The 27,769-nt window shown below is 32.1% G+C and overlaps 2 protein-coding genes across 2 annotated transcripts; both read right to left on the bottom strand.

Moving 5' to 3' along the window:
• Window positions 1-6,221: 6,221 nt before the first annotated feature.
• LOC110619165 (cyanogenic beta-glucosidase) lies at window positions 6,222-9,357 on the bottom strand. Its single transcript, XM_021762432.2, has 13 exons — window positions 9,162-9,357; window positions 9,017-9,086; window positions 8,867-8,925; window positions 8,706-8,781; window positions 8,522-8,599; window positions 8,135-8,222; window positions 7,758-8,013; window positions 7,559-7,674; window positions 7,252-7,469; window positions 7,089-7,123; window positions 6,891-6,993; window positions 6,676-6,784; window positions 6,222-6,595 (listed from the first exon to the last, which is right to left on the bottom strand). The coding sequence occupies exons 1-13, from the start codon at window positions 9,336-9,338 to the stop codon at window positions 6,358-6,360; spliced, it is 1,623 nt and encodes a 540-aa protein (XP_021618124.1). The 5' UTR covers window positions 9,339-9,357; the 3' UTR covers window positions 6,222-6,357.
• Window positions 9,358-16,963: 7,606 nt separating this feature from the next.
• Window positions 16,964-20,160, bottom strand: LOC110618866 (beta-glucosidase 12). Its single transcript, XM_021762139.1, has 13 exons — window positions 19,972-20,160; window positions 19,789-19,858; window positions 19,651-19,709; window positions 19,475-19,550; window positions 19,312-19,389; window positions 18,980-19,067; window positions 18,575-18,830; window positions 18,330-18,445; window positions 18,002-18,219; window positions 17,880-17,914; window positions 17,695-17,797; window positions 17,490-17,598; window positions 16,964-17,404 (listed from the first exon to the last, which is right to left on the bottom strand). The coding sequence occupies exons 1-13, from the start codon at window positions 20,152-20,154 to the stop codon at window positions 17,164-17,166; spliced, it is 1,632 nt and encodes a 543-aa protein (XP_021617831.1). The 5' UTR covers window positions 20,155-20,160; the 3' UTR covers window positions 16,964-17,163.
• Window positions 20,161-27,769: the final 7,609 nt, after the last annotated feature.

Raw genomic sequence — 27,769 nt, 5'->3', positions numbered from 1 at the left:
TCTATTTAGATTTTCTCTTTTTAGTCTCCGAGAAGCTTTCTTCGTAAAACTTCTTAGTTTTAACGCAAATACTGAAATTTATGTTAATAAGAAGCTATTCTGCCAATTGGATTTTCTTTTAGTTTTGTTATTTTTTTTTTTACAATGGAGTGCTTTAAAGAGATCTACAGTGCCATTTTGAATTTAGATAAAATTATCAAAATGTTTGAGAATTTATTATATTGGACACATAATTCAATTATAATATTCAAATGCAAACACAAAAGAAGTCACAAAATAGTTTACAATATGTAGTATTTCCCAACCTCACTTGACTCTCTGGATTTAGCATTGTCGTTCTTGTTTCGAGTAGCTTACAGGAATGCCTTGAACCAAATAGCCGAATTCTTAGGGATTCTTATCCCGTTATCACTGCGGTTCACATAGTACAAATCAAATCTTGATGTATAACCAATATTTCATTCAAAATTGTCCAAATATAACCAAGCAAAATAACCTTTAAGATTAAGAGAGTAATTCCTGCCAAAATTCTCCATTATGTCTATTGATGTAGAAATATCAAAACCTCTATATTAGTGTCTTAAAATTTGGTCTTACTTGAGAGATCCCAATACATTTCACTTATACTCTTTATTCTATCCTAAATTGGTCATCAATCACCTCCTCAAGAGTTTGGTTTTTATCATTGTAATGATCAACTCAACGAGAAACTTACTAGATCACATCAAAATATAAATATAGTTAAACTAGAATAAGAAAAGCCAATATTCTTACATGATAAGGGTATTAACTACTTACCATCCTCAATAATATAAACTACTGGATCGTTGTATGTATTCTTGGTATCAAATGCCTTTTGGAAATATATAAAATCAAGGGGAATATGTCTGAAAATTTTAATTTAGATGTTAGTGATGCCATTTATAAATACACAATTTACTCAATATTATACTTTTATCAATTAATTTTCTTACATACTAACCATTATGTTAAATTTGGAACAAACTTAACTCATCCGAAAAGTTAGCTCAAGGGGAGGAGTGTCTAAAAAAATTCCTATCCCAAATCAATGTGGGATTCAACACACACCCCTCACGTCCATGACTACATTAGAGCATGACATATTTATGGGAGGCCAACATCGGGGGAGACTCTGATAACATGCTAAATTTGGAACCGGCCTAACTCATCCAAAAGTTAGCTCAGAGAGAGGAATGTTTAAAACTCTTATAAGGGTACATTATTCATATTCCAAACTGACGTGAGATTTAGTATGCTGGACCAACAAAATTACCCTCGTGATCAAAAGCTGTAGAGTAAGAACAGGAAAAAATTTTCTTGTTATCAGTTAAATCATTTTTGAAAAGGAAAAACCAAATGACATGATATATATATATGTCTTCGACTTTTAATGTATTATTCTTATTAGTGAACTTACAAGTCTTAATAATATGGCTATTACTTTTGTATTTGATATAATTTAGATTAACAGAAGCATTTGGTTTTGCAGATCCAAGAAAATTATAGGACCCTCTAAGCAATTGAGTTTTTTTATAAGTAAATTTGAGTAATTTATCGCCAACTAAATCTTATAGAGTTTTTAGATAACGATCGTAAGTTAAAGGATCAATCCACCTGAAAAATAAAAATTTGTGATTATTAATCAAAGACTTATGTACATAAAAAAAGTTTTGTTACTAACTTGATTTGCAAGAAGAAGTACTCACCGTCCAAACATAAAATCAAGTATTGTTTTGGTTGTTTGTATATCAATTGATTTATTGGAGAGTAGTTCATGCCAAAAGGTAAAAAGTGTTATCCCAAATATTGGCTGCTTGTATTGTCCACATAATATAAATATAATGAGAAACACAAATATACATCCGTTTCTACTTGTGAAGCAAATGAATTTATGAAAAAAATGAAAAATATACATACTTGATACTTTTTTCTATATACATCTATGATTGCAACATAAGAAAGAAGGAGATGATGTACAACTACGTAAGGTTCAGTGGTCGATTTTCTGACTTGACATTTACGATTCACCCAAAATAAGCATCGACTAGAGATAAAAACTTCATTATCATAATAGAATCCACTTAGAGACTATAGTTCATTAAAAGTCATCCAATATTTTATTCGACCGCCAATATTAATATAAATTAATATATAATACTAGTGTAACGACTCAAAAATCGAACCGCTACCGGCGCTAGGATTCAGATCGACTTAAGGTCGTCAAAACCCGTAGCAAGCCTGCTATACATCCTGTGTACCTGATAAAATCCCACACATGATCATACATTATCACAAAAACTTAAATATTTCTATGAAACTGAGTTCAACCTATGCATGTATCATACTGAAAACATAAAACCCATACTAGAGCCCTCATCAAATGCTCTAGTATGGTTAACATCACATGCCTCAAGATTGGTTCAAACATAAATCATAATTAAAATTTTTACATAAAGATCATGTTAACAGGATTACAAGGTAAAGAAAACTAGGGCCAATCACAATTTTAATCCTTTATATATTACATGTCCACAACTATTCTATTACATCAGCTATACCAGCCACTAAGCTGACTCCCCGTGCTATTTCTGATCCTGCAAACCTGGGGTTAGGGGAAAGGGATAAGCTACAAGAGCCTAGTGAGCAGAACATAAAAAACAGTTGAATAAATACATGCTCGTATGAAATGCGTCACAATATAAACAATTCACATTAAGATGGACTTGTCACCAGTAACCCTCTACATAATCCAATGTGCCCGGTTCTCGACGGAGTTCCTCAGGACTTTCGCTTAAATATAACATAACATATCTAATCTGCCAAGGGCGTAGAATCGATAAGCCCTGGTCTTTTCGTATCATATCATATCATAATATTTCGAGGGTTAGTGGGTCATCCAATATCTATCTACATCAACAGCAAATTATGCAATGTATCATATTCGTGAATTCTAATGCAAAACAACCTAATACATATACATGGCATTCGTGATGCATGAACATGCTTAAAAATTTAGTTACTTTGAAAAGATAGTTCAGTTCTACTCACCTCTGGCTGACGCTTGACAAAAACTGTAGCAGCTGACTCACTGCTGGCCTCTACGGTCTCCTAGGTCTGATCCTATACAGATGGACCCAAATGAGGGACCAGACATAACTATTACATGACTCTAAACAACTCCTCAAAAACCCCCTAAAACATAACAAAACATGCATAGGAAATAAGCAAAGAAAGGCTGGGCAGGGGATTTTCGGCGGCAGGTTCGGCGGCCGAAGGTCCTCCACAGATCCGAAAGTCAGGCACTTTCGGCGGCAGGTTCGGCGGCCGAAACCCCATCACAGATCCGAAAGTCACCAACCTTCGGGGGCAGGTTCGGCGGCCGAAAGCCTTCCCAAATCCGAAAGTTCATCCTTTCAAGGGCAGGTTAGGTGGCCAAAGGCTGCCTCCACAGGCAGGTTCGACGGCCGAACCCTGCTTCGGCCACTGAATCTGGGTTCTCTAGAATGGCAGAACCCGATTCTACCTTATGCACTCAGCCACCAAAACTTCTCAATTCTTCACATCCAATCCCTCAAAACATGTATACACACTCATCGAGCACAAGGGGCATAAAAACTAGCCTAAACCCTAAAGAAACAACGATAAAAACTCATAAGAGCAAACATTTATAAAAACTCAACTCAAACCCTATAACATTAGATCTAACCATTTCATGCATTTTTTAACTCTTAACCCTTTTTAAAACTTACTCAAAACATAAGGAAAAACAATGATCTACACTTATCTCTTGAAGATCTAAGGTAGATGCGACCCAAGCTTGGAGTTGAGGAGAAACGGTCTCCAAACTTTAAAATCTTGGATTTAAGCTCAAATATTCAAAAACGAGGGAAAACTCATGAATATTTTGAAAGATTTGAAGGAAAACAATAAAATCAACTATGGGAGGGCAAAAACTCACCTTTGCCCGAAAATGAAGAGAAAAACTCTCCCATTTTCGGACTGGAGGCCTTTTATAGATGGTTGGCCAGACCACCTTCAAAGGCTGAAAGGAGAGCTCCCGCAGCAGCACCATGTTCGGCGGCCGAACTTCAATATTCGGCGGCCGAACCTGAATTTTCCCTCAAACTCCTTTTCTTCCATTTTTTTCAAACCAAAACTTCAAATTCATTTTAAGAAAACCTTATTTTTCACCCTACTAAAGAATTCCGACCTCGAGATTCCGAATTCCAACGGAGATTCCGTCGAAAGATTGGAATTCCGACGCCGGAACTTAGCCGGGTATTATAACTAGTATAACTTTTTTTTTAAATTACTTTTTTAAATATTTATATTTCAAAAATCAGCTGAAACTACATACAATTTCAAACCGATTTCTATTTTATAGAGAGAGTGTTGAAATTATACCGATGACTATAAATATTGAAAATTATTTATTTTTTTTAGAAATATCATCAAAAGTTCAAAAGCCCAATAATATTGTATTGATTATCAATAAATTACATTGAATTTATAATTTCTTTTTTTTAATAAGCTATGAATATTGTAAAAAAGAAAAGTGATAAAAAGATATGAGTTTAAATCAAGCAGACTCAAAACAAAACAAAGCCTAAAATCTAATTTATAGTTCTTGCCATGCTTGCAACAACAGTTAAAAACCATAAATTACCATTTATTGATTGAGCTTTCACTGTTCAAAATCCCTTAGAATTATTTTGCTTCCATGTCTAGTGTTCTTCCCTGGGATGAAATTAGAACATTTAAATTGAGAGGCCGAAAATAAACATGGTAATAAAAAATTTGCATATTTTAAAAAGTTTAGAGAAACTTTTTGATACTAAAAATCACAAATAAATATAATACTTAAAAGGAGTATAAAAATTTCAAGAAACAATTGAAAATTAAATTTAAAAGGATTATAAGTAAATGTAATAAAAAGAATTAGAAGATTTCAATACTCAAACCAACATTTTCAAAATTTAGAAAAGGCTATATATTTCTGACAAAAATAAATAATGAAAAATATAAGAATATATTTACAAGTTTATAAAATTGAAGAGGAAAAATTATATTTTTAACGAAATTTCTAAACGGGTATAAATGAAAATTTTACAATATCAATGTATGTCCATCCCTGGTCCTTTCTTGGATGGATTTAACTATTATATTATTTTTTTATCATTATAATAAATACACGTGGATATTTTTTTTATCACCAATTAAATGTTTCCAAGTAATTATTAGGGAGCTGACTGGTGAGTTTCAGCCATTATTCAAATATTTTTATGATAGCGTGACTAGATTTTCGATCAATTACTAGATACCATAGTATTATTTGGGGCCTTCACTGTTTAATTAATCCAAAATCGTTCTGAAAATCTCATTTGGCGTTAACAAACTCCCACAGTTCGGTGGAGATCTGTCAACCATTTTATGCTTTAGTCCGTGGCTGTGGACTTGAAATTTCAATATAATACAAGACGGTGATTGAAAAAACTTATTATAACGATTTGAAAATCGGACCATTGCCGGTGCTAGGGTTCAGATCGACTTAAGGTCATCGGAGCCCATAACAAGTCTATTATACAGAACCGGCGCTATGATTCAAATCGATTTAAGATCGCCGGAACCCGTAGCAAACCTACTATATATTCTGTTGTTACACCTGATAAAATCTCATATATGATCACACAATTTAATAAAAACATAATCATTTTATAAATCAAGACTTGACCTATGCATGCATCATAACTGAAAACATAAAATCCATACTAAAACTATTATTAAATGCTACAGTATAGTAAACATAATATGGCTCAAGTTCAGTTCAAATATAAACTCAAATTGATTTTATGAAAATTCTATTTTACCTTTCTAAAGATTTCAGTTTCGGAATTCTAGATTCTGATGGAGATTCCATCGGAAAGTGAAAATTCTGACGCTGGAGTTTAACCGGGTATTACACTTATTATTATATGGTGTTAAAAAAAATATATTTATCAAAAGTTGTTGAATTGAAAAGTAAAAGTGTCAATTGTGAGACAAATTAACAATTCGACAAATTGGGCATTATTTTTATATCCATTAAACCTCATCTCGTATGTTTATTGTTGGTAAAGGAGCCATGGCACTTTATGACTTTTATAGAATGAATATTTTTTAAATATTACTTAATTGAACTTTACTATTGCAAGACAATTCTATAAAACACAAACCAAAACGATAGTAATATTTATTTCAAACATAGATTACAAGTCACACATAGAATTTATTGTATTTCACACATAGCCGAGTGATAATATTCAACTGCAAGAGACACAAAAGAAGTCACAACATAATTTACATTATGTAGTATCTGCCCACTTTCCTTGAATTCCTTGATTTAACGTTGCCAGTCTTGGGTTGATTAGCTTGCAGGAATGTCGAGAACCAACCAGCTGAATTCTTAGGAACTCTTGTGAGGTTTTCACTGCGGTTTACATAGTATAAACCGAATCTTGAAGTATAACCAATATTCCACTCAAAGTTATCCAAATACGACCAAGCAAAGTAACCTTTAAGATTAACCGAATAATTCCTGCCAAAACCCTTATCATCAGGAATATTAATTCAGAATTATCAAAACCTCTATATTAGTATTGTAGAATTTGGACTTACTTGAGAGATCCGAGTGCATTCCACATATGCTCTTTATAATAGTCTATCCTAAATTGGTCATTAATCACCTCCTCAATAGTTTGATTTTTATCATTGTAACGATCAACTCCTAAATTATTGAATGAGAAACTTAAAGATCATATTAAAACATAATTGTAGTTAAACTAGACAAAGAAAGCCGATATTACCATAAGATAAGGGCATTAACTACTTACCATTCTCAGTAATGTAAATTACTGGATTATTGTATATGTCTTTGGTATAATTGAGTAGATGTCGAATACCTTTTGGAAATACATAAAACCAAGGAGAGTATGCCTGCAAATTTTAATTAATATATTAGTGATGTCTTTCATAAATGCATAATTTACTTAATGGTATTCTTTTATCAATTAATCTTTTTTCATACTAACCGGTGGACCAATAGGATTACCCTCATAATCAAAAGCTGTAAAGTAAAAACATGAAAAAAATTCATGTCATCTGTTAAATCATTCTTAGAAAAAAAAAACACAATATATGTGCGTTTGTGTGTGTCTTTCACTTCCAATATTTTATTTTTGTTTGTGAACTTACGAGTCTCAATAATATGACTATCAGTTTTATATCTGATATAATCTGGATCAATGGGAGCGTTTGGTTTTGCATAATATGAAGTGTAATACTGTAATCCAAGAAAATCATATGACCCTCTAAGCAGTTGTGTTTCTTTATAAGTAAATTTGAGTAATCTATCTCCAACTAAATCTTGTACAGTTCTTGGATAACGACCGTAAGTTAAAGGATCCATCCACCTGAAAAGTAAAAATTTGCAATTATTAATCAAAGACTTGTGTACATACAAAATGTTTTGTTAGTAACTTGATTTACAAGAAGTACTCACAGTCCAAACATGAAATCAAGAGCTGTTCTAGCTGCTTGTATATCAATTGTTCTATTGGAAAGTGGTTCATACCAAAAGGTAAAGAGTGTTATTCCAATCTTGCCAGCTTGAGTTGTCTATAATGAGAAATACGAATCTACATTAATTTGTACATGTGAACGAAATAAATTAAGTCATAAAAAATGATAAAAATACGTACCTGATAATTCTTTCTATATACTTCTACAGCTGCAGCATGAGAAAGAAGGAGATGATGTGCAACTATGTAAGGTTCAGTGGCCGAGTTTCCAGCTTGGCATTTACGATTCACCCAAGATGAGCATCGACCAGGGGCAAAAACTCCATCATCATAAGAAAAGCCGCTAAGAGACCATGGTTCATTAAAAGTCATCCAATATTTTACTCGATCACCAAATTTTTCAAAAAGAAGATCCGCATAATCACGATAATCATTCCTGTATTTTATCCAATCATTTAATAATTGAGTTGTTTTAGTGATTATATGAAAATATTATTATTCTATTAAAGTTTGAACATTTGATATTTTGAAAATATAATATGAATATGTATACTTACACAATATTGGAACTTAAAAAGCCACCATATTTGTCCTCTAAGGCTTGAGGAGTATCCCAATGAAAAATAGTAACAAAAGGTTCCAAACCTGAATTTTGTAACAAAACAAATTAGGTTTTTGATATAATTTTCTAACTGCATAAGCGGATAAGCTAGAAGATAGAGTTTCTTAAATAATTAAGGAACTAAGGGACAACATTTATGTTATTTAATTAGTTGTTGCTGTTCAAAATTTTCAATAACTTTTTGGTATTTTATTATCTTAACTTGGAAAAAAAGTTTTAAAGGCACATAGTTATTTAATATAACCATTTTGAAAATGTTGTCTAATATAAAATTTATATGCATTATTCTGAATTCCCAAAAGGAAAGGATTTAATATTTCACCTTTTCTTATAGTTTCGTTAATAACTCGATTGTAAAATTCAATTCCTTCGTCGTTCACCCCTTCGCTCCTCCTTCCACCTAAATATTCAAATTTTAAAAAGTTAAAAAAATGAATGGAGGTAGAAAATAATAGGTACTAATTAATAAGACAGGTTTAAAGGTTCCTATTTAATAAAGTACTCACTAGGTATAACTCTAGGCCACGAAATAGAGAATCTGAAAGCACTAAAATTCATGTTCTTGACATTTTGTAAATCTTCCTGTAACACAAGTTTAACAGATTTTGTTCAATTTTATTGTTGATGATATATATATAGAAATGAAAAAATGGTTTGACTATTATACTTCAAAGCGATCATAGAAATCAACGGCAATATCTCCAGTGCTGTGATCTTTTATTCTATCTGCAAAATTACATAGAAGCAAATGATGGTTTATATTTAAAATTTAGCAAGTAAATAATTTTACTAATTAGTCAAATATACACAAGATTACCTGGATATTGATGGGTAAATGTATCCCAGACACTAGGTCCTGCACCCGACTTGTTTGCTGCTCCTTCAATCTGTATATTATAAAATATAGTGAGTGAAGCAACATTCAGACACATACTTTTCAATTGAAGAATTTGTGTGCATACTTGGTAAGCAGAAGTAGCCGTTCCGAAAATGAAGTCATCTGGAAAATAAGTAAGGTTAAAATCTGCTGGAACATCATCAAGGTCATCGGCTATTGCTGGCTTAGTAAGAGCTAGCAAAGTTAGAAGGGAGAAGAGCATCCCTAAGAGCTGGAGAGAGTGTTTAGTGGCCATAATCATAATGATGGTAATATGATTTCAAGTGGTTGTGTGGTTTTCTCTTCTTGGCATTGCTCCCATTATATAGAGTTAACGAACCAATGAGCTGAATATACGTAGGAGGAAAACTGAATCTTGAAGTATAACCATGAATCATTTCAAGTTATCCAACAAAGTAACCCTTGACAGTAACTATTTACTTCCTCCTCATCATTAGGATTAATAATTAATAATTAATCAAGTATTATCCAAAACCTCTACATTAATGTTTATTGGCTTATTCTTGCTTTTCTAATTTTATTAATAATTTTTACTTATAAAAAAAATGTATCTTGGCTTGGCGTACACTTCCACGATTATTTAAAGTGATTAGTAATTTGGCCCACACTATTGACAATAATTAACAAATTTCCAGCCTTGATAAGAGATATTATGCTTTGATGTTAAAATTAAAATCATATTTATATTCAGATGTAAGTAGTAGATGTTCATATTAAAAAAATTATTTTACATGTTAAACGTTAATATTTTTATTTATATATTTTTAAATTTCAACTGCTATTCTTATTCTATACAAAAAAGTAATATAAAAGTATTTTTATTGTATTTATAAAATTCTTAATTTAACAATTTGATTCATTATAAATTTTTTGCTTATCATAATATTAATAATTTTTTAAAACAATCCAATTTCAAATAAAATTTTGGCTACATCATAAAAAGCTTGAATTATTAAAATCTGTTGTGCAGTATTTATAATAAATTATTTTTTTTGTTTTATATAATTTAATTTTAAATATGTAAAATAATTATTGATTGAATAATTATTAAAAATTTAAGTATTTATTATTTTCAGAAACATTTCTTATGAATTTTCAATAATGATGCTTTAAAAATTACTATATGACATTTTTTTTCTGTTTTAATTTTCTTCCTTTAATGGTAAATATCAACTAATCTAAAAAATAATATAAAATAAATTTTTAATCAATTTTCTCAATTTAAAAAACATATTAATTACCATTTAAATTTTCAAATTAATACTTAAAACAAAATTACAATTGTATTAAGATATTTGTTATTAAAAATACCTTATTATATTAAAAAAAATATAGTATGTCTGGTAGAATTTGCGACAAGTTAAGAATCCGTAAGAGAAAACAAGAAGTTAGTATAGAAAATTTCCATTATTTTCAATAAATTTACCATCGATAAGTTGCTCATTAGCAACGGACTTATATCGTCAAAATACTTAAAAGTGCCATTAAAAGAACAAAACCTAAGAACAAATATTATTTTCTTTTGCAGCCGCTGCCTAAGTTTCGTAGTCTCCTTACCGCCACTTCATCTTTCCAAGAATCCACATCACCTGCCTCTTCCAATTGTCGGCGACAAGTAACGACCAGCCAGGAGACGCGTGACCAGCAGCATCATCGACGAAGCGCGCGCAACAAGCAGCACCAGCGCGAGACATGCGACCAGCAGACAGGAGTGATGCGTCGTGCGACTAGTGGACAATAATTCTTCCTTGTTGTGAATGCGACCACAAGGAGCAACTGGTGACGACATGTTCCATAGTGTTCCACTTGGCACTTAATGAAAAGATTAACTAGTTTTTAGTTATGGCGATTTCTATGTATTTATACTTTAAAAGTTCAAAATATATAGTCTAGCAAAGATTTTTTAAAGGGATTTCTTTTTTTTTTTTTCTTCAAGAGACTAGTGGGTTTATATAATCTAACTCATAAATTATTAAATAATTTAAATTAGTTATTTTAGATTAAGTGAAAAAAAAAATTTAAAAATTATTTGAGTCAACTGTTAATATCGGTATTAAAGACATACTGAATTAAAAAAATTATAGGAAAAATTATTTTTAGTTCCTAAAATTTAACGTAATTAACACTTCTGTCCCTCTATTTTGGCGACCCAACACTTAAATCCCTCACTTACTCTTTTGTCCAAATTTGTAGTCCTTCCGTCCAAAATAGCCGTTTGGGACACGTGAATTGACAAAATTGATCCTCACTAAAAGTCCCGCTATTTCAAAATCACGAAACCCAAATTCAAATCCTCTTCACTGTAGATTCTTCTTCTTCTTCTTCACCATAACTCCTATCCTTTTTGCAACTTCTTCTTCTTCACCATAACTGCTACCCTTTCTGCAACTCTCAAATAATGCTTCAGGGAGAAGAAAGATGGAAAAGAGAAAAAAAAATCAACAATGTCAAAAGGAAATAGAGAAAATATGAGAGAGAACAAAGATGAAAAAGAGAAAAAAAATCAACAATGTCAAAAAAAAAATAGAAAAAATATAAGGGAGAAAAAAGATGAAAAAGAGAAAAAAAAATCAACAATGTTAAAAGGAAATAGAGAAAATATGAGGGAGAAGAAAGATGAAAAAGAGAAAGAGAGAAAAAAAAAAAAGAGGAGAATAAACAATGGATAAAAGGAAATGGAGAAGATATGAAAGAGAAGAAAAATAGGGATTTCACGTTGAGAGAATGGTGTCTTTGGAAAAAATTATCACATCTCATCTTTGAATCTTTGACCAAACGGCTTAAATGGACGGAAGAGAAAGTGAGGGACTTAAGTATTGGGTCGCTAAAATAGAGGGATAAAAGTATTAATTACGTTAAATTTCAGGGACTAAAAAATAATTTTTCCAAAATTATATGCAGATAGTGAGCTTGTAGAAAAATAGTTACTCATACGAGTAAGGTGGAGTAGCCCGAAACGCTAACAATTTCTTACTCGACTCTGCACACTATATGGAATCACAAATTAAGGGGAGAATGTAATCCCACGTCATTCAGGTACGGAGAAAATTAATGGGTAATGGGTAATGAATTATTTATATCAGTTAATAAACGAGCCCAATGCAAAATATGGATTCTGATCCAAAAGTACTATCAAAGTGCATCAAGAAGGGTTATTCTAACGTAAATCTATTTGTTCATAAGATTTTTAAAAATTAATATTTTTATGTATTAGAGGAAATCATATTTTTTATATAAAATCGTAAATACGACGCATTTTCGAAATGTACTCACCCCGAAAAATTTTACGACACCATAAGGTAGGTTATTGGAGCTTAACAGTATCCAAGTGATATTATTTAGTTGCAAGAGACGCACAAAGCTCACAACATATGTAGTCTACATTACGTAGAAATTGCCAAACTTCCTTGAATTCTTTGAGGTCACCTGGCTGATCTTGTCTGGACTAATATGTGGCTTCAGGAATTTCGTGAACCAATTAGCTGAATGCTTGGGATATCTTTCGAGATTATCCTTGTAGTCCACATATACAAATCAAATCCTGATGTATAACTAATATTTCACTCAAAGTTATCTAAGTATGACCATGCAGGAACCTTTAATGTATATGAAAATCAATAAAAATCATTAAGAAAATCAATAAAAATCAATAAAAATCTATATGAAACCTCTCCTTTCTCTCTGTGTATATATATATAAATATATAGACTAATTTGAGAGATTCTAATACATTCTCACATATGTTTTTTATAATATTTTATCCTGAATTATCTTATAGTGCTTCCTCAATTGGTAGGCTTTCATTATTGAGATTGTCAACTCCTACATTGATATATCTAAAACTTAAAAATTAAATCAAAATTTCAATATAATTAATTAGCCAAAATTCCTAGATGTGAAAGGCATTAGTCACTTATTATTTTCAGTAATATAATATAAATTACTGAATTGTTATATATAATCTTAATATAGTTCAATAAATGTCTGATATCTTTCGAAAAAATATAAAATCATAGTGAATAAGCCTGAAAATTTTGATCATGTGTTAGTAATATCTTCTATATATGTATTATTATCTTTCTTATACTTTTATCAATGTATTAATTTCTTAAATACTAACCTGTGGACTAATAAGATTACCGTCATAATCATAAGCGGTAAAGTAAAAGAATAAAAATATTACTATATTATCAATTAAACATCTTTTTAAAAATATATATATACATATACATACAATTATAATATAATTGTATATGAACTTACAAGTCTCAATAACGTGGTTATCAGTTTTGTATCTAATAAAATTTAGATCAACGGTAGCATTTGGTCTTGCAAAATATGAAGTGTAGTATTATAATCTAAGAAAATCATATGATCCCCTAAACAATTTAGATTCTTCATTAGTAAACTTGAGCAATCTATCTCTAACTAAATCTTATGCAGTTCTTAGATAACGAACATAAGTTAAAGGATCCATCCACTTGAAAAAGTATGAAAAAAATATTATCATCAATCAAAGACCTATGTACATAATAAATGTTTAATTACTAGCATAATTTGGAAAAAAAGACTCACAATTCAAACATGAAATCTTGAGCTGTCTTTGTTGCTGCTATGTCAATTGATCTATTAGAGAGAGGTTCATACAAAAATTTAAAGATTGTTATTCCAATTTTTCCACCTTGAGTCATCTGCACAGTAAAGTATAATACGAAAGTCAAATTGGCTTTCATTTCTACCGGTGAAAGATACAAATTAAATACATGAAAAATTTAAAAAAAAAACATATATACTTGGTATTTTTTTTTTTATATAAGTCAACAACCACAGCATGAGAAAGAAAAAGATGATGTGCAATTATATAACGTTCAGTGACTAAGTTTCCAGCATGGCATTGACGATTTACTCAAGAAAAGTATCAACCAGGGGCAAAAACTCCATCATCATAAGCGAATCCCCTGAGTGTCCATAGTTTATTAAAAATCATCTAAAATCTCACTCGATTACCAAATATTTCAAAGAGAAGATCACGTAATCACGATAATAATTTCTACATGTTATGAAATTCTATAATAAGATATTCTATTAATAAGATAAGAATTATTGATATGAAATTTGAACCTTTAATATTTTGAAAATGTAATATGAAGTTATACACTTACAATATTAGAGCTTAAAAAGCCACCATACTTGTCTTTTAGAGTTTGAGAAGTATCCCAATGAAAAATGGTGACAAAAAGTTTTAGGCCTAAATTTTGAGAAAAAAAATTAAGTGTTTGGTATAATTTTTTAACTTCATGGGATTACCTAGGATATAAAGTTCATTCCTTTTAAAAACAAATTAAGGAATTAGAGACAACATGTAAGAAGATATTTCTGTCTACTATTTTGAGTTCTTTAAAAGGAAAAAAGAAAAGATAACCATTACCATTTTTTATAATTTCATCGATAACTTTATTATAAAATTTAATTCCTTGTTCGTTCACTCCTTCCCTTCTTCTTCCACCTGCATATTGAAATTTTTAGGAAGCATAAAAATGAGAAATGACAGAAAGTTATCAATAAATAATATAGCAAATTTCATTTGAATATGTGAAAGCTTGTTTAAATGTTCAATATTTGATAAAAAAAAAAAACTTACTAGGTATAATTCTGATCATGAAATGTACATTGTGAAAGCACTAAAATCTATATTCTTAAAGCTTTATATATCTTCCTACAACATCAGTTTCATAAATTTTATTTAATTTATTATTGATAAACAAAAATATATTTTGAAAGAGAAAACAAAAATAAAAAGGAAAGTTAAATGGTTATACTTTGTATCGATTATAAAAATCAACTGCAATGCCTCCATTGCTACAATCCCTTATTCTCTCTGTAAAATTACATAGAAATAATTATTTCGATTAGATATAATTAATCAACACATACAAAAAGATACCATATGCTAGGTCCTCTTAGTATTTATAAAGACAAACTTATTGTGCTCTTAGTATTTATAGAGACAAACTTACGGTGTTCCCACCATCAGTTTGAAGGGGGCTGCTAAGGAATAGGTTCACCCGTGATTATTTTACCTATATTCAAATTGTTTTCACATATGGGAATGGATTTAATAATAATTCCATTAAATATTTTATATTAAACTTGTACAGAATGAATTTTAATTTAAATATTTAATTTAATAATTGTCAAACATATAAGTTTTAAGCTCTCCATCATTTTACCTTTTAAACGAAGCTTAAATACATAAATATGCAGAAGTTCAACCTTATTTGAAACAACTTTATAACCCTTAATTAAATTAAATATTTATATTGAAATGGGTGCAGAATTTTATAATCAATGTATAAATTTAAATGTAAAATTTTAAACTAATGGTTTGCAAACTCATCCTTATATTATACAAGCAAAGAATCACCCAGATTTTTAATCTAAGGGGCACAAAGCGACGTCGATCTGAAGAGGAATGGTGCAAAGCAAAGTTGTTTTACGCTACAGCCATGGGCAAGTAAATAAAGATCGCATAGTTAAAAACGTGAAGGAAAAGTGATAGTGAGAAAAGACAACAAACCCATCAACTCTTTCAGGCAGCCCAAAATCGATGGAAGAGTTGCAAAAGGATATAATTGTAATTTAATTCGTCAAAATTGATCAAAATTAAGTATCGTTAAATTGCAAACCCGCTTTTATTATATTCATATAGATATAGATGAGCTTAAATCATGTTGTTGCAGCGATTCTAAAGGGGCAGAAGAGGAGAATCAAGTGCAGGCCTAGTGATGGTTCCATGAAGGAACCCAATTTTATTTTTAGTTTCAGAGGCCATGGTCATAGCACGACAACAAACAGGCAGGCGTACGTCTCCAGTTAGGGTCTGAGACAATATAATAGTTGCGGGATTATCTGAATGATGCGAAAAGTAAGGAGATGTAAGATTAGATTCATGGTTATTGAAAAAGAAGAAGATGGCGATGTTGCAGAGAGTTGTTTGTTTCTGACATTCTGCTTTCAACTTTGGTAAAGATCACAGGGGTTATGTTTTGCTCTGATAAAATTTGAAGGAATTATTACCCATCTTACAAGAAAATTGTTCTGACAGAACGCTTTGAAACTCAAACTTAGCTAACCACAGAGGTGGATGTGCTGCAAAAACCAGGTCAAAACAATCTGATTTCCAAACTTTATAAGACAGCAGCATTTTGAGGTTATATATAACTCCCATGGGAACTACTGATGTTGCAAGACAACGAAAAAGAACCATTCTAAAAACTCATGGCTCAGAAAAAGCTTTAGCATTTCTCATACCAGAAGTGTAACTCAAGCTTGCTTTGGTTGATCCATTTCCCCTATTACCTACCCCACTTAGAAATATTGAATCATACCTTGGTTCTGGCCATTTCGTGACTACTGATCTGGCAATTGACAGTGTCCCAGATTACATTGGGCCGGAGAAACAGGCAAAAAATGGATTGTGGTTGGTGGTTCCAGTGATAGTTACTTGGAGCCACCGGCGGTCGTAACTCGTATCAGGAAGATGAGTATAGCTAGCTAGCAGTGCCGCGACAGAGATAAGAAGTAACTGGGATCCATTTATTTATATAAATATTGTCAAACACCTCTTGTGAACTTTTTTTTTTTTATAAATAAACTTTTTCCTTTTGTTTATTCAAAAAAATGTATTTTTTAAAAAAAATATTTAATTCAATATTCTATTTAAATAAATAAACAAGCTTAGTTGACCCATGTTGGTCATTTTGGCTTTTTCTGTAACCCATTGAATTTATAATTTTCTTTATTTTATTATCAACTCAATAGGCCATGTACCTTTGTTTTTTTTTTTAATACTTTCTTGCTTTTCAAAAAAGAAAACTCAATAGGACGGTGCCATTTATTTTAAAGATGGAATAGCAATACAAGAAGTCATGCTTGGAATTCCCGTAGGAAACACAGCATCACTGAAAATTTATTACACAACAAAGCGAGGTCGCTATAACTAAGCAGTAGGCAAGACACAAAACCAAACACAGATTGGCATGGCACCTTTACAAGGACAACACGAGCTACATTATGTAGAATTTGCCCGCCTTCCTTGAATCCCATGAAACAGTCCGAGTAGTTTTGGTTATATTCTCTGGATTCAGAAATGCCTTGAACCAATAAGCTGAATCTTTAGGAATTCTTGTCAGGTTATTGTTGTAGTCTACATAATACAATCCAAACCTTGCCGTATAACCTATGTTCCATTCAAAATTGTCTAGATATGACCATGCAAAATAACCTTTGAGATTAACATGGTAAAACCTACAAAACCAATAATCATTAGTAGAAAAATTAAATAAGGATTATCAAAAACTTTTTGTATTAGTATTTTAGAGATTTGACTCACTTGAGAGATCCCAACGCATTCCACATATGTTTTCGATGATATTCTATTCTAAAACCATCCTTAACTGCATCCTGAATGGGTTCGGTTTCATTATTCTGATTATCAACCCCTAAATTAATATACATAAAATATAAAAGAGTTAGACCAAAATATAAATGTAATTGATAAGTTAACATTCTTATTTGAAAAAATATCTACTACTTACCATTTTCAGTAATGTAAATTACTGGATCATTATATGTATCTTTGGTATAGTTTAGAAGATGTCGGATACCTTTCGGAAAAATGTAAAACCAATCCGAATATGCCTGTAAATTTTGATATCCGCATTAATGATATATCCATAAATGTCTAATAATCTTTTTGTTGCTTAATCCATTTGTTACTAACCTGGGGACCAATGAGATTACCATTATAATCGTAAGCTGAAAGAAAAAAAATATATGTTATCATTTATTTTTTTAAATTACCAATAAATATATATATAAATACTTAATTATGCATGAACTTACGAGTTTCAGTAACACGATTATCAGTTAAGTATCTAATATGATTTGGATCATATGGAGCATTTGGCTTTGCATAGTAGGAAGTATAGTATTGTAACCCAATAAAATCATATGATCCTCTAAGCAAATCAGTTTCCTCTTCAGTAAAATTAAGTAATCTATTTCCAACTAAATCTTGCACAGTTCTTGGATATCGACCATATGTTATAGGATCCATCCACCTAAAAAATACAAATAAATTGAATTTATTAATTAGAGACTTGCATAAGCAATAGAGGCCTAATTGCTAGCTTATTTTAGAAATAAAAAATTGAGAAAGCGAGAGACTCACAATCCAAACATGAAATCAAGAGCAGTTCTAGAAGCTTGCATATCATCTGTACTATTGGAGAGAGGTTCAAACCAATAGGTAAAAAGTGTTATTCCAATCTTACCATTTTGAGTTTCCTGCATAATCAATATTATGAGAAGCTCAATCTATATGAATTTTTTTTTAAATCTAATTTATATGAATTTTTATTTGAGAAAAAAATGTAAGTCATACATACATATATGTGTGTTTGTATATATATATACCTGATAATTTTCTCTATATATTTTTACAGCTGCAGCATGTGCAAGAAGCAAATGATGTGCAACTATATAAGGTTCAGTGGCCGAGTCTCCAGCACGACATTGACGATTCACCCAAGATGAGCATCGACCAGGAGCAAAAACTCCATCATCATAGGCAAATCCACTAAGAGACCATGGTTCATTAAAAGTCATCCAAAACTTGACTCGATCACCAAATCTTTCAAAGAGAAGATCTGCGTACTCACGATAATCTTTCCTGCACGTAATTTATATATGTAATAATTAATTTGTTATGTTTTATTATCATTACTTAATTCAATAAGAATATTACTATTGATTAAAAATTAATGTGAAGTTTGAGCCCATAACACTTTGACAATATGTGATTTAAAGTTGAATACGTACACAATATTGGCACTTAAGAATCCACCATACTTGTCTTCAATAGTTTGAGGAGTATCCCAATGAAAAATAGTAACAAATGGTTCCATACCTATTTACAATAAAAAAAAATTAGAAACCTTACGTAATTTTACAAACTTGAAGGAGATATAAAATAAATTTAAGGAACCAGAAGACAATAATTAAGGTGGTTAGTTGTATAAGTTCATGTTTTCCAATAAAATACATTGTCCTTTAATATTACCTTCTTAATATGCTTTCTAATATTAAGGGCAGAAAATTAATTTTTCTTCTCTAAATTAAATCCTTTTTAAATGAACAGTAATAGTAATTACCTTGATTTATAATTTCATTGATAACTTTATTATAGAACTCAATCCCTTGCTCGTTAATACCTTCACGTCTTGTTCCACCTAAATATTGAAATTCAAATAATAAAAAAGAAGAGGTAGAAAATTCATATAACAGGGAAAAATGTTAGCAAGTTTGAAAACTTACTGGGTATAACTCTTGGCCATGAAATGGAGAATCGGAAAGCATTAAAACCCATATTTTTCACGTTTTGTATATCCTCCTGTAACATCAATTTCACAAATTTTATTTAATTTATTATCAACAATAAGGAAAAGATTTTGAAGGAATTAAAATAATAACAAAAATGAAATATTATATACTTTAAAGCGATAATAGAAACCATCCGCAACGTCTCCAGTGCTATGATCCAATATCCTCTCTATACAATTATATAAAAGATGTTAATATTTTTCATATAAATATAGTGTTGACATATGCTCAATCATAAAGATTTATACCTGGATACTGATGAGTAAATGTATCCCAAACACTAGCTCCTCTACCAAACTTATTTGCTGCACCTTCAATCTGATGAACACCACACAGTTAGTGAATACCATAGTGTATATCTACTTGTTTCATTTGATATTGGGAGAGCACATGCTGCTCCAACCCCATAATGTGTAAAGTTTTATGTATACCTGGTAAGCAGAAGTGGCTGTTCCAAAAATAAAGTCATCAGGAAAATAGCTACGACTAAAATTTAATGGGATGAAATCACCATCAAATGCTGTTGCTTGATTAGTAAGAACTAGCAGCAAGCTTACGAGGAAGACGATGAGCAACCCAAACAGGTGAAGAGAGTGCTTAGATGCCATACCCATAGTGATTGTGTGGTTTTCACTTCTTGGCAATGCCTCACTTTATATAGAGTTCATGCAAAGATATGGAATTGTCCACGTGATGAACTGCATGCATGGTTGTTGTTTCTTATCTCTCATGACATTAAATTAAGACAAAGTAAGATTCCCTAGTTTTATGTGTACAAAACAATGCTTCATCGTGCAATGCAACTTTCTCCATTTACAGAATCAAATATATCTTTAGATGTAATGTAATTAAGCTTTAATCCATAATCTTGTAGATTTAATTTTAACTTATTTTCTTATTTTTCATGTAATGTTATTGTTAGGGTTTTGCAGTAGTTTATCATTAAAAAAAAAATCAAGAGTATATTTCAAGATATGACATATTACATATTTCATAATTATATCAAAGTTTTTATGAAAACTGAGTTGAAGTTTATAATTATTTACATATTTGATTATCTACCGTGCTAAATTTAGTAATTTTTTTTATGTTTAATATGCAAAATTGATCAATCATGTTATATTTGAAAAGAAAATTAACAGTAAATAGATAGTAAATAGATAGACGCGAATATTAGTTTAAATATCAAAGTTGATATAAAAAAACTCAATTAATGTTTTTTATGATATTCTTAATAGATGATAGAATGAAAGAAACTCCACATTTTCATGAATTAGATTAATTTTTTGTGACAACATAAAGCTAAAATTGAAGTTAACAAGACGTGGATTAACATTAAACAATGCATGTTTCAAAAATGCTAAAACCGACAGACAAAATTGAAGTTATAAATTTTGTTTTAGTATTAGCAAAAAAAAAAAAATAGTTTTAGTAAAGAGAGACATGACATCATAATGAAACAATGATATTGGAAGAGTTAATGGACAGCCTTCTAAATATATATATTTTTTCTTCTTTTGTATTCAATGTCGCAAAGCTGCTCACTAGTCGATGCATATATTGCATTCTCCACAAGCTAAATCCATGTGAAAATTGGAGTAATTGGTAAGAAATTACTGTCACATACCTACAGGTACGGTGGTAAAAAAAAAGGAAAATAAACATAGCTCTTGACTCGATGCATTGTGCATTTCTATTGATTTAGTCTATAAAATTAAAAAAAATAATAAATATAAGAAATACTATGTAAATGTAATATATACATAGTTCATAATATTTTTAATGATATTTATAACTGATTCAGACCTTCATATCATATCAGCCTATATATATTCAGTTGGCCTTTGCAAAGCTTCAATATTTTTTATCTTTCTCCATCGGTTAAATCTCTTTATGGAAAGTTCAAGAAGAAAAAAGTTCTTCAAAATAGTAAAAATATCATATTACCATTGGGATTTCTATTACCTTTTTATTTAAATTGCCACAATAATACTGAAACTATTTTTTTTTAAGAGAATTGGAGTGATGATCCTCACCTCTCGATATTCAATTAAATATAAATTAATTTTCTATTTAAAAAATAAAATTTATTAATATAAATTTATAACGACTATTGCACGTTATTAATATAAAATTATGGCCACAATTATTTTATAATAAAATTATCGTGGTTATAAAAAGAATTGTTATTGGTAGTAACAATGTTGGTATTAGAAAAATAATATTCATAATTTTTGTCATTACTATAAATTTTTAAATATATATATTATTAGCTATAATTATTTATAGTGATATTGTATGGGACAATTTTAGCTTTTATAGTAGGAAATTTTATGTCGCTGTAAATTAATGGAAATTATACATACAATATTTTTATTTTATAAAATTTATTTTTTTATTTGCAAAAAGAAAATTATTCTCATTATTCAAGAGTTAACTCAGTTGATAATTAAATTATCTCAATTGACAAATAGGTTTAATGATAGTTCAAAATTTTCAAACTAATTTATGCACTCACAAACTTAATCGGGTGGTAAGTGTATATGAGTAAATCTAAGAGATATCATATTCTATTACCCCAATAATCAATTCCCAGCTAAAAAAACAAAAACACTCACACGGAAAAGCCTACAAAATAAAAGAAAAATATATATCAACTATGCCAAACTGTTTTTTGGAAAAGATTGTTACTTTTCTTTTCTTTCCTTTTTTTAAGTACAATTTTTCTCCTAATTTGCTTAAAAAATATAATTTTCAATTAAAATAATCAATATACTAAATTCATATAACTAGTAATATTTATGTAAACGAAATAGAACTAATGAAATTTGAATTTAATTAATTTTGTAATTATGTCTTTTAAAAAATAAAGGAAAAAATTGCAATTTATATATGAGTTTTTAATAAATAGTATTGGAGTGGTTTTTAAATTATAAAATCTGATTACTGGAAATTCAAAGCAGATCCATAGTCAAAGCTGGAGTGCCAAGTGTAGGTATCATTCGATCAGTCCTACTAATAAGAAATTATAAATATTAATTAGGAATTCCTGAGAAGACTGTTTATAATAATAAATATAGAAACGTTATCTATTGGATTCTTCAGAAGCTAAGTTCATGTGAAGAAAATCAAGCAAGGAGTGAATGTTAAGAAAAATATCACATAGCTCTTGAGTGGATCAATGCATTTCAATTGCATCCTTAATTTGCAAGCTAAATCCATGTGAAGTCTAACATAATTGCATTAATTCTTCGGAAGCTAAATCCTTAAGAAAATTCAAACGAGGAGTAAGTGTTAAGAAAACTGTAACATAGCTAGCTGGAGTCGATGTATACCTGCACATGAAAATTAGTGGAGTAAGTGGTAAGAAATTTTACTGTCAGATATATATATTTCTTTGCTGTATGATCAGGATAAGAAATTAACTATGCGGCAAAAACAAGAATATATATATTGAAGTTGGATCTGAAACTGAAACATGTATCAAATACAATGAAAATTGTCGTTTTTGATGGAGGGTTTTCTTGAATTTAGATATCGTTAAATTTGGAACATATTATAAGTAATTTTGAATTAATTTACATATATTTTAATAACTATTATTTTTAGTATATATTATTTATTAACAGATCTAATAACCATGTCAACTTACGTCTTTATTTTCCGGTGACAGTTTCCTGTTCAATACTTATTATTAACTTTTTATGGGCAAAATTTTGTCAAAAACAGGTGCGCATGGAAAATTTTATGTGATATGAAAAATTTTAAGAAAGAAAATTTTTTCACCAAATGTATACATAGGCACAAAAGTTCATAACATTCTCCTTCCACTTTCGTTGATTATTTTTCTATTGAGGTTATAGAGATTAGATTGATGACGTAGCTGGAAAGGAGCTACGCTATGATTGACGTAGACCTATAAAGAAAAGAATGTGAGGTGATAGTGAGTGTCCCCGGCAGTCACTTCAATACTCAAATCAATATACTGCGAAATAGAAAGAATGTAATAGATTGCTTAGAACTTGAATGGTATGAGAGAATAACATCCTTTTATCTCTCTGATTTTTCTCATTTTATACTATAAAAATGGAGATAAATATGATATTTTTTTATAATTCGGCAGTAATGTGGGTGACTGCTTGATAAGAGATATCGCCAACTAATAAGTTGATAATCCCGCAATTACAAGCGTAATGGGAATACGTTGGGTTGTGCTTAATAAATGTAACTTCGTGCTGAGACTCACCCTGTTGAGGGAAGGGCGGGTCTTTGAGGATGAACCAGTAGTTAAAGTGTCCAAGTCTTTCTTTTCTCGAGCTGGACCGTATTTTCCATTTATCAAATCCTTGCCATATGTCCAAGTCTCATGGTGACAGCTCATTACTTACTTTGGGTGATTGTTATATAGCATCAGAGATTCCCTGCTGATCTTAGATTATTCAGATTTGAAGGTGATGGTTTGTCATTTTTGGTTATGTAGCATGTTTTGACTAGCCTTTGGTGCTTGCATCATCTCGTCTATCCTTGATCATGATGGGAGCCTTATTTTTCGAGTCATATTTAAAGTTTTGCTAGCTATGCCACTATATAAGAATCCTCCTTTTTCTTTTTTTTATTTACGATTGTTGTCTGTGGGAGACATGAATGGGGGTACTTTCTTTTCTTTTCTTGAGAATAATCATATCTGTGGGGAGGATATCATCATTGTCTATGAAGAGCAGCCGGAGGCGGGTCTTCATGAAGGTGCAAGATTGATTCTGAGGATCAGGCCAAGAAGGTAGTTGGAGAAACGGTCTTTCATGTGGCTTTTCCTGGACAGATGATGTCTTCCCAAAGGATGAGATCAAGCGAGAAGCTGAAGAGAACCCGCCAACTGGGCCTCTACTAATAGCTTTTTAAAAGATTCAAATATAATAAAGACTTGCCCAAGTCCCTTTTATCTCCTTGTGATTTTGTATAATGAAAATGCATATTTTGCATATCTATTCTTGATTTTTTGATACCAACGATTTAAATAGGAGTTATATCTCAAACTAGGAATTCGATGACCTCGCCCTTTTTTGCCTCCGAAAGAGGAGGCTAAAACATATTCATTTTGCAGGGCTTATCGTGCGGTCTAACAAATATAATTTATAGAATTTCTGCCACATAGGACTAATACCTAGGCCCGTGGCCTGACGGACTCCTGCCTTTACACCATAAAATGCCTTGAGTGCTTTTGTAATAAGAGGCTTTCATCCAGTCACTCGTCTTGATTCTTGGTCATAAGACTCGCCTCGTCGACATTAATATTTGATTAACACCTTCGCCTTTTGGGGATTGGTATGCCTGCCTCGTGACTGCTTGGCATAGATGACCTATTTATAAGGACCAACGCCTAGATTGTGGTCTAGCAGAACCCGCCTTGTGGCCTTGTTTACTGGAGCCCATGCCCCTGATGGTCTGACAGAATTCGCCTTATGATCTGACCTGGTGGAACTCGCCTTATGGCCTTGTTTATTCGGACCAACGCATAGTCTGGTAGAACTCACCATGTGACCTGACTTAGCAGAACCCGCCTTGTGGCATTGTTTATTGGGACTAACGCTCGGATGGTCTGGTGAAATTTACCTTGTAATGTGGCCTGACGGAACACGCCTTATAGCCTTATTTATTGGGACCAACACCCAGATGGTCTAGCAGAATCCGCCTTGTAACTTAGCCTGGTGGAATCCGCCTTGTCACCTTATTTATTGGGACCAACGCCCAGATGGTCTGGTGGAATCCGTCTTGTGGGCTTGTTTAGTGGGACCAATACTCGGAATAGTCTAGCAAAACTCGCCTTGTGACTTGACTTGGCAGAACTTGCCTTATGGCCTTATTAAGTGGGATCAATACCCGAATGGTCTGGCAAAATTTATCTTGTGACTTGGCCTGGCAGAACTCGCTTTATGGTATTGTTTAATGGGACCAACACTCGAATGGTCTAGCGAAACCTGCCTTATGACCTAACCTGGCGGAACCCGCCTTGTGGTCTTATTTAGTGGGACCGATACCCAAATGGTCTGGCAGAACCTGCCTTGTGGAACCCGACCTAGTGAAACCCGCCTTATAGCCTTATTTAGTAGGACCAACGCTCGGATGGTCTGATAGAACCCGCATTGTGATTTGACCTGACAAAACCCACCTTGTAGCCTTGTTTAGTGGGACCAACACCCAGATGGTCTAGCGGAACCCGCCTTGTGACTTGGCCTAGCGAAACCCGCCTTATGGCCTTGTTTAGTGGGAACAACGCTCGGATGGTCTGGCAGAACCCACCTTGTGACTTGTCTTGGCAGAATCGGCCTTATGGCCCCTTTTTATCTCCTTAATCTCTTTTCTTTTTGGAAGAAGGCAATTCCATCGTTCATCGTTCCTTATTACTGAAGAACACAACATATGAAAATAACTCGTTAACCTTTTTTATTGAAAGAATTTCCTTATGTTATAAATATATCGAGAGTGGAGAATCACCGACTCTCCAACTTGGCTAGCTTATAAAATTTCTAGGCGAATGATCTTTGAGACTCAAAAGGTCTTTTTCAATTTATCGAACTGATAATTATATTTGTAGTTTGCTTACTTTTCCTTATCATCCTCAGGTCCTTCCATTATTATATGTATGACCCCTACAGGCTCTTAATCAGGGGGTGGTTTTAGGAGTTGTTTTCTCGGGCTCAAGTCTCCTCTCTTCCCTACCCTTCTTGGTTAATTTCTAAAGAGTGTCGTCCTTTATCAGCTTATCGATCTCATCATTTATTTGCTGATATTCTTTTGTCGTATGATCGTTGTTATACCCGGCTAGACTCCGGTATCGAAATTCCTACCGTCCGGTGGAATCTCGGATGTCGGAAACCTCTAGAAGGGTAAGATAATATTTTTATAAAATGTTTTAATGTGTTTTATGATTTTAAGTAAGAAAGAAGCTGAGTTTTGAATGAAAAAGACCATGGAGGCATTTCCAGGTTCGGCCACCGAACCTCAAGTTCGGCCGCCGAACTTGAGGGCATGAGTTTTGGAGGCACTTTAGGCTTCCGAAGGTGGTCGGGCCTGCCCCTATATAAGGGCTCCATGGCCGAAACTGTAATACCCGGCTAGACTCCGGCATCGAAATTTCTACCGTCCGGTAGAATTTCGAATATCGAAAACCTCTAGAAGGGTAAAATCATGTTTTTATAAAATGTTTTAATGTATTTAATGATTTTAAGTAAGAAAGGAACTGAGTTTTGAATGAAAAAGGACCAAGGAGGCATTTTCAGGTTCGGCCGCCGAACATTGGATGGTTTAGGGGGGCAAGTCAGGCTTCCGAAAATCTCAAAGGTTCGGCCGCCGAACCTCATGTTCGGCCGCCAAACTTGCATGAGATGTGGGGGCACGTTCGGCTGCCGAAAGGTGGTCTGCCAGCCCTATATAAGAGCTCTATGGCCGAAACGGGCGAGTTTTCTCCCCATTTTCGGCCACGGTGAGTTCATGCTCTCCTATGGTTCGTTTTTTATGTTTTTCCTCTGATCTTTCATGATTTTCATGAGTTTTCACTTTGTTTTGAAGATTTTTGGGCATTAAAGCAAGTTTGAGGCTTGGAAGACTCAGGAGCTCTTTTCCTTGGTTCTCCAAGTTTAGGTCGTCTCTCTCTCGATCTTCAAGAGGTAAGAGCCGATCTTGAGCTTATGGTATGTTTTAAACAAGTTTTAAGTTGATTCATGGGGTAGAAAGGCATGTTTAAGTTAGTTGAGCTTTGTTAGGTTTTATGTGATTATATGGACAATGTGTGTTGGATATGCATGTTTGATGTGTTGTAGTTGGGGTTTAGGATAGTTTGTGACCCCTAGGTGTTGATGTATGTGTGTATGTATGTGTTGGTTGAGTTGGATGCATGATTAGAAGTTTGGGAGGCTTTGGGAGCTTGTTGAGCCGAGTTTCTGCCCTTTGGGAGAAACCAGGTTCGGCAGCCGAAGGGACTTTCAGCCGCCGAACCTGTCTGTGAGGCAAGCCTTTCGGCTGCCGAAGCCTGCCCCCGAAAATGGACTTTCGACTCTGGAAGGGAGTTTTCGGCCGCCGAAGGTGCCGCCGAACATGCATGAGTTTCGTCTCTGGAGGGAACCTTCGGCCGCCGAAAGTGCCGCCGAAGGTGCATGACTTTCGGCTCTGGAGGGCCTTTCGGCCGCCGAACCTGCCGCCGAAAGTGCCCTGTTCAGCCCTCCTTTGCATGTT

This window comes from Manihot esculenta, chromosome 7 (assembly GCF_001659605.2).
Source record: "Manihot esculenta cultivar AM560-2 chromosome 7, M.esculenta_v8, whole genome shotgun sequence".
NCBI lineage: Eukaryota > Viridiplantae > Streptophyta > Magnoliopsida > Malpighiales > Euphorbiaceae > Manihot > Manihot esculenta.
Note: the sequence above shows the minus strand (reverse complement) of the source record. Positions and strands in the feature narration are given on the sequence as shown.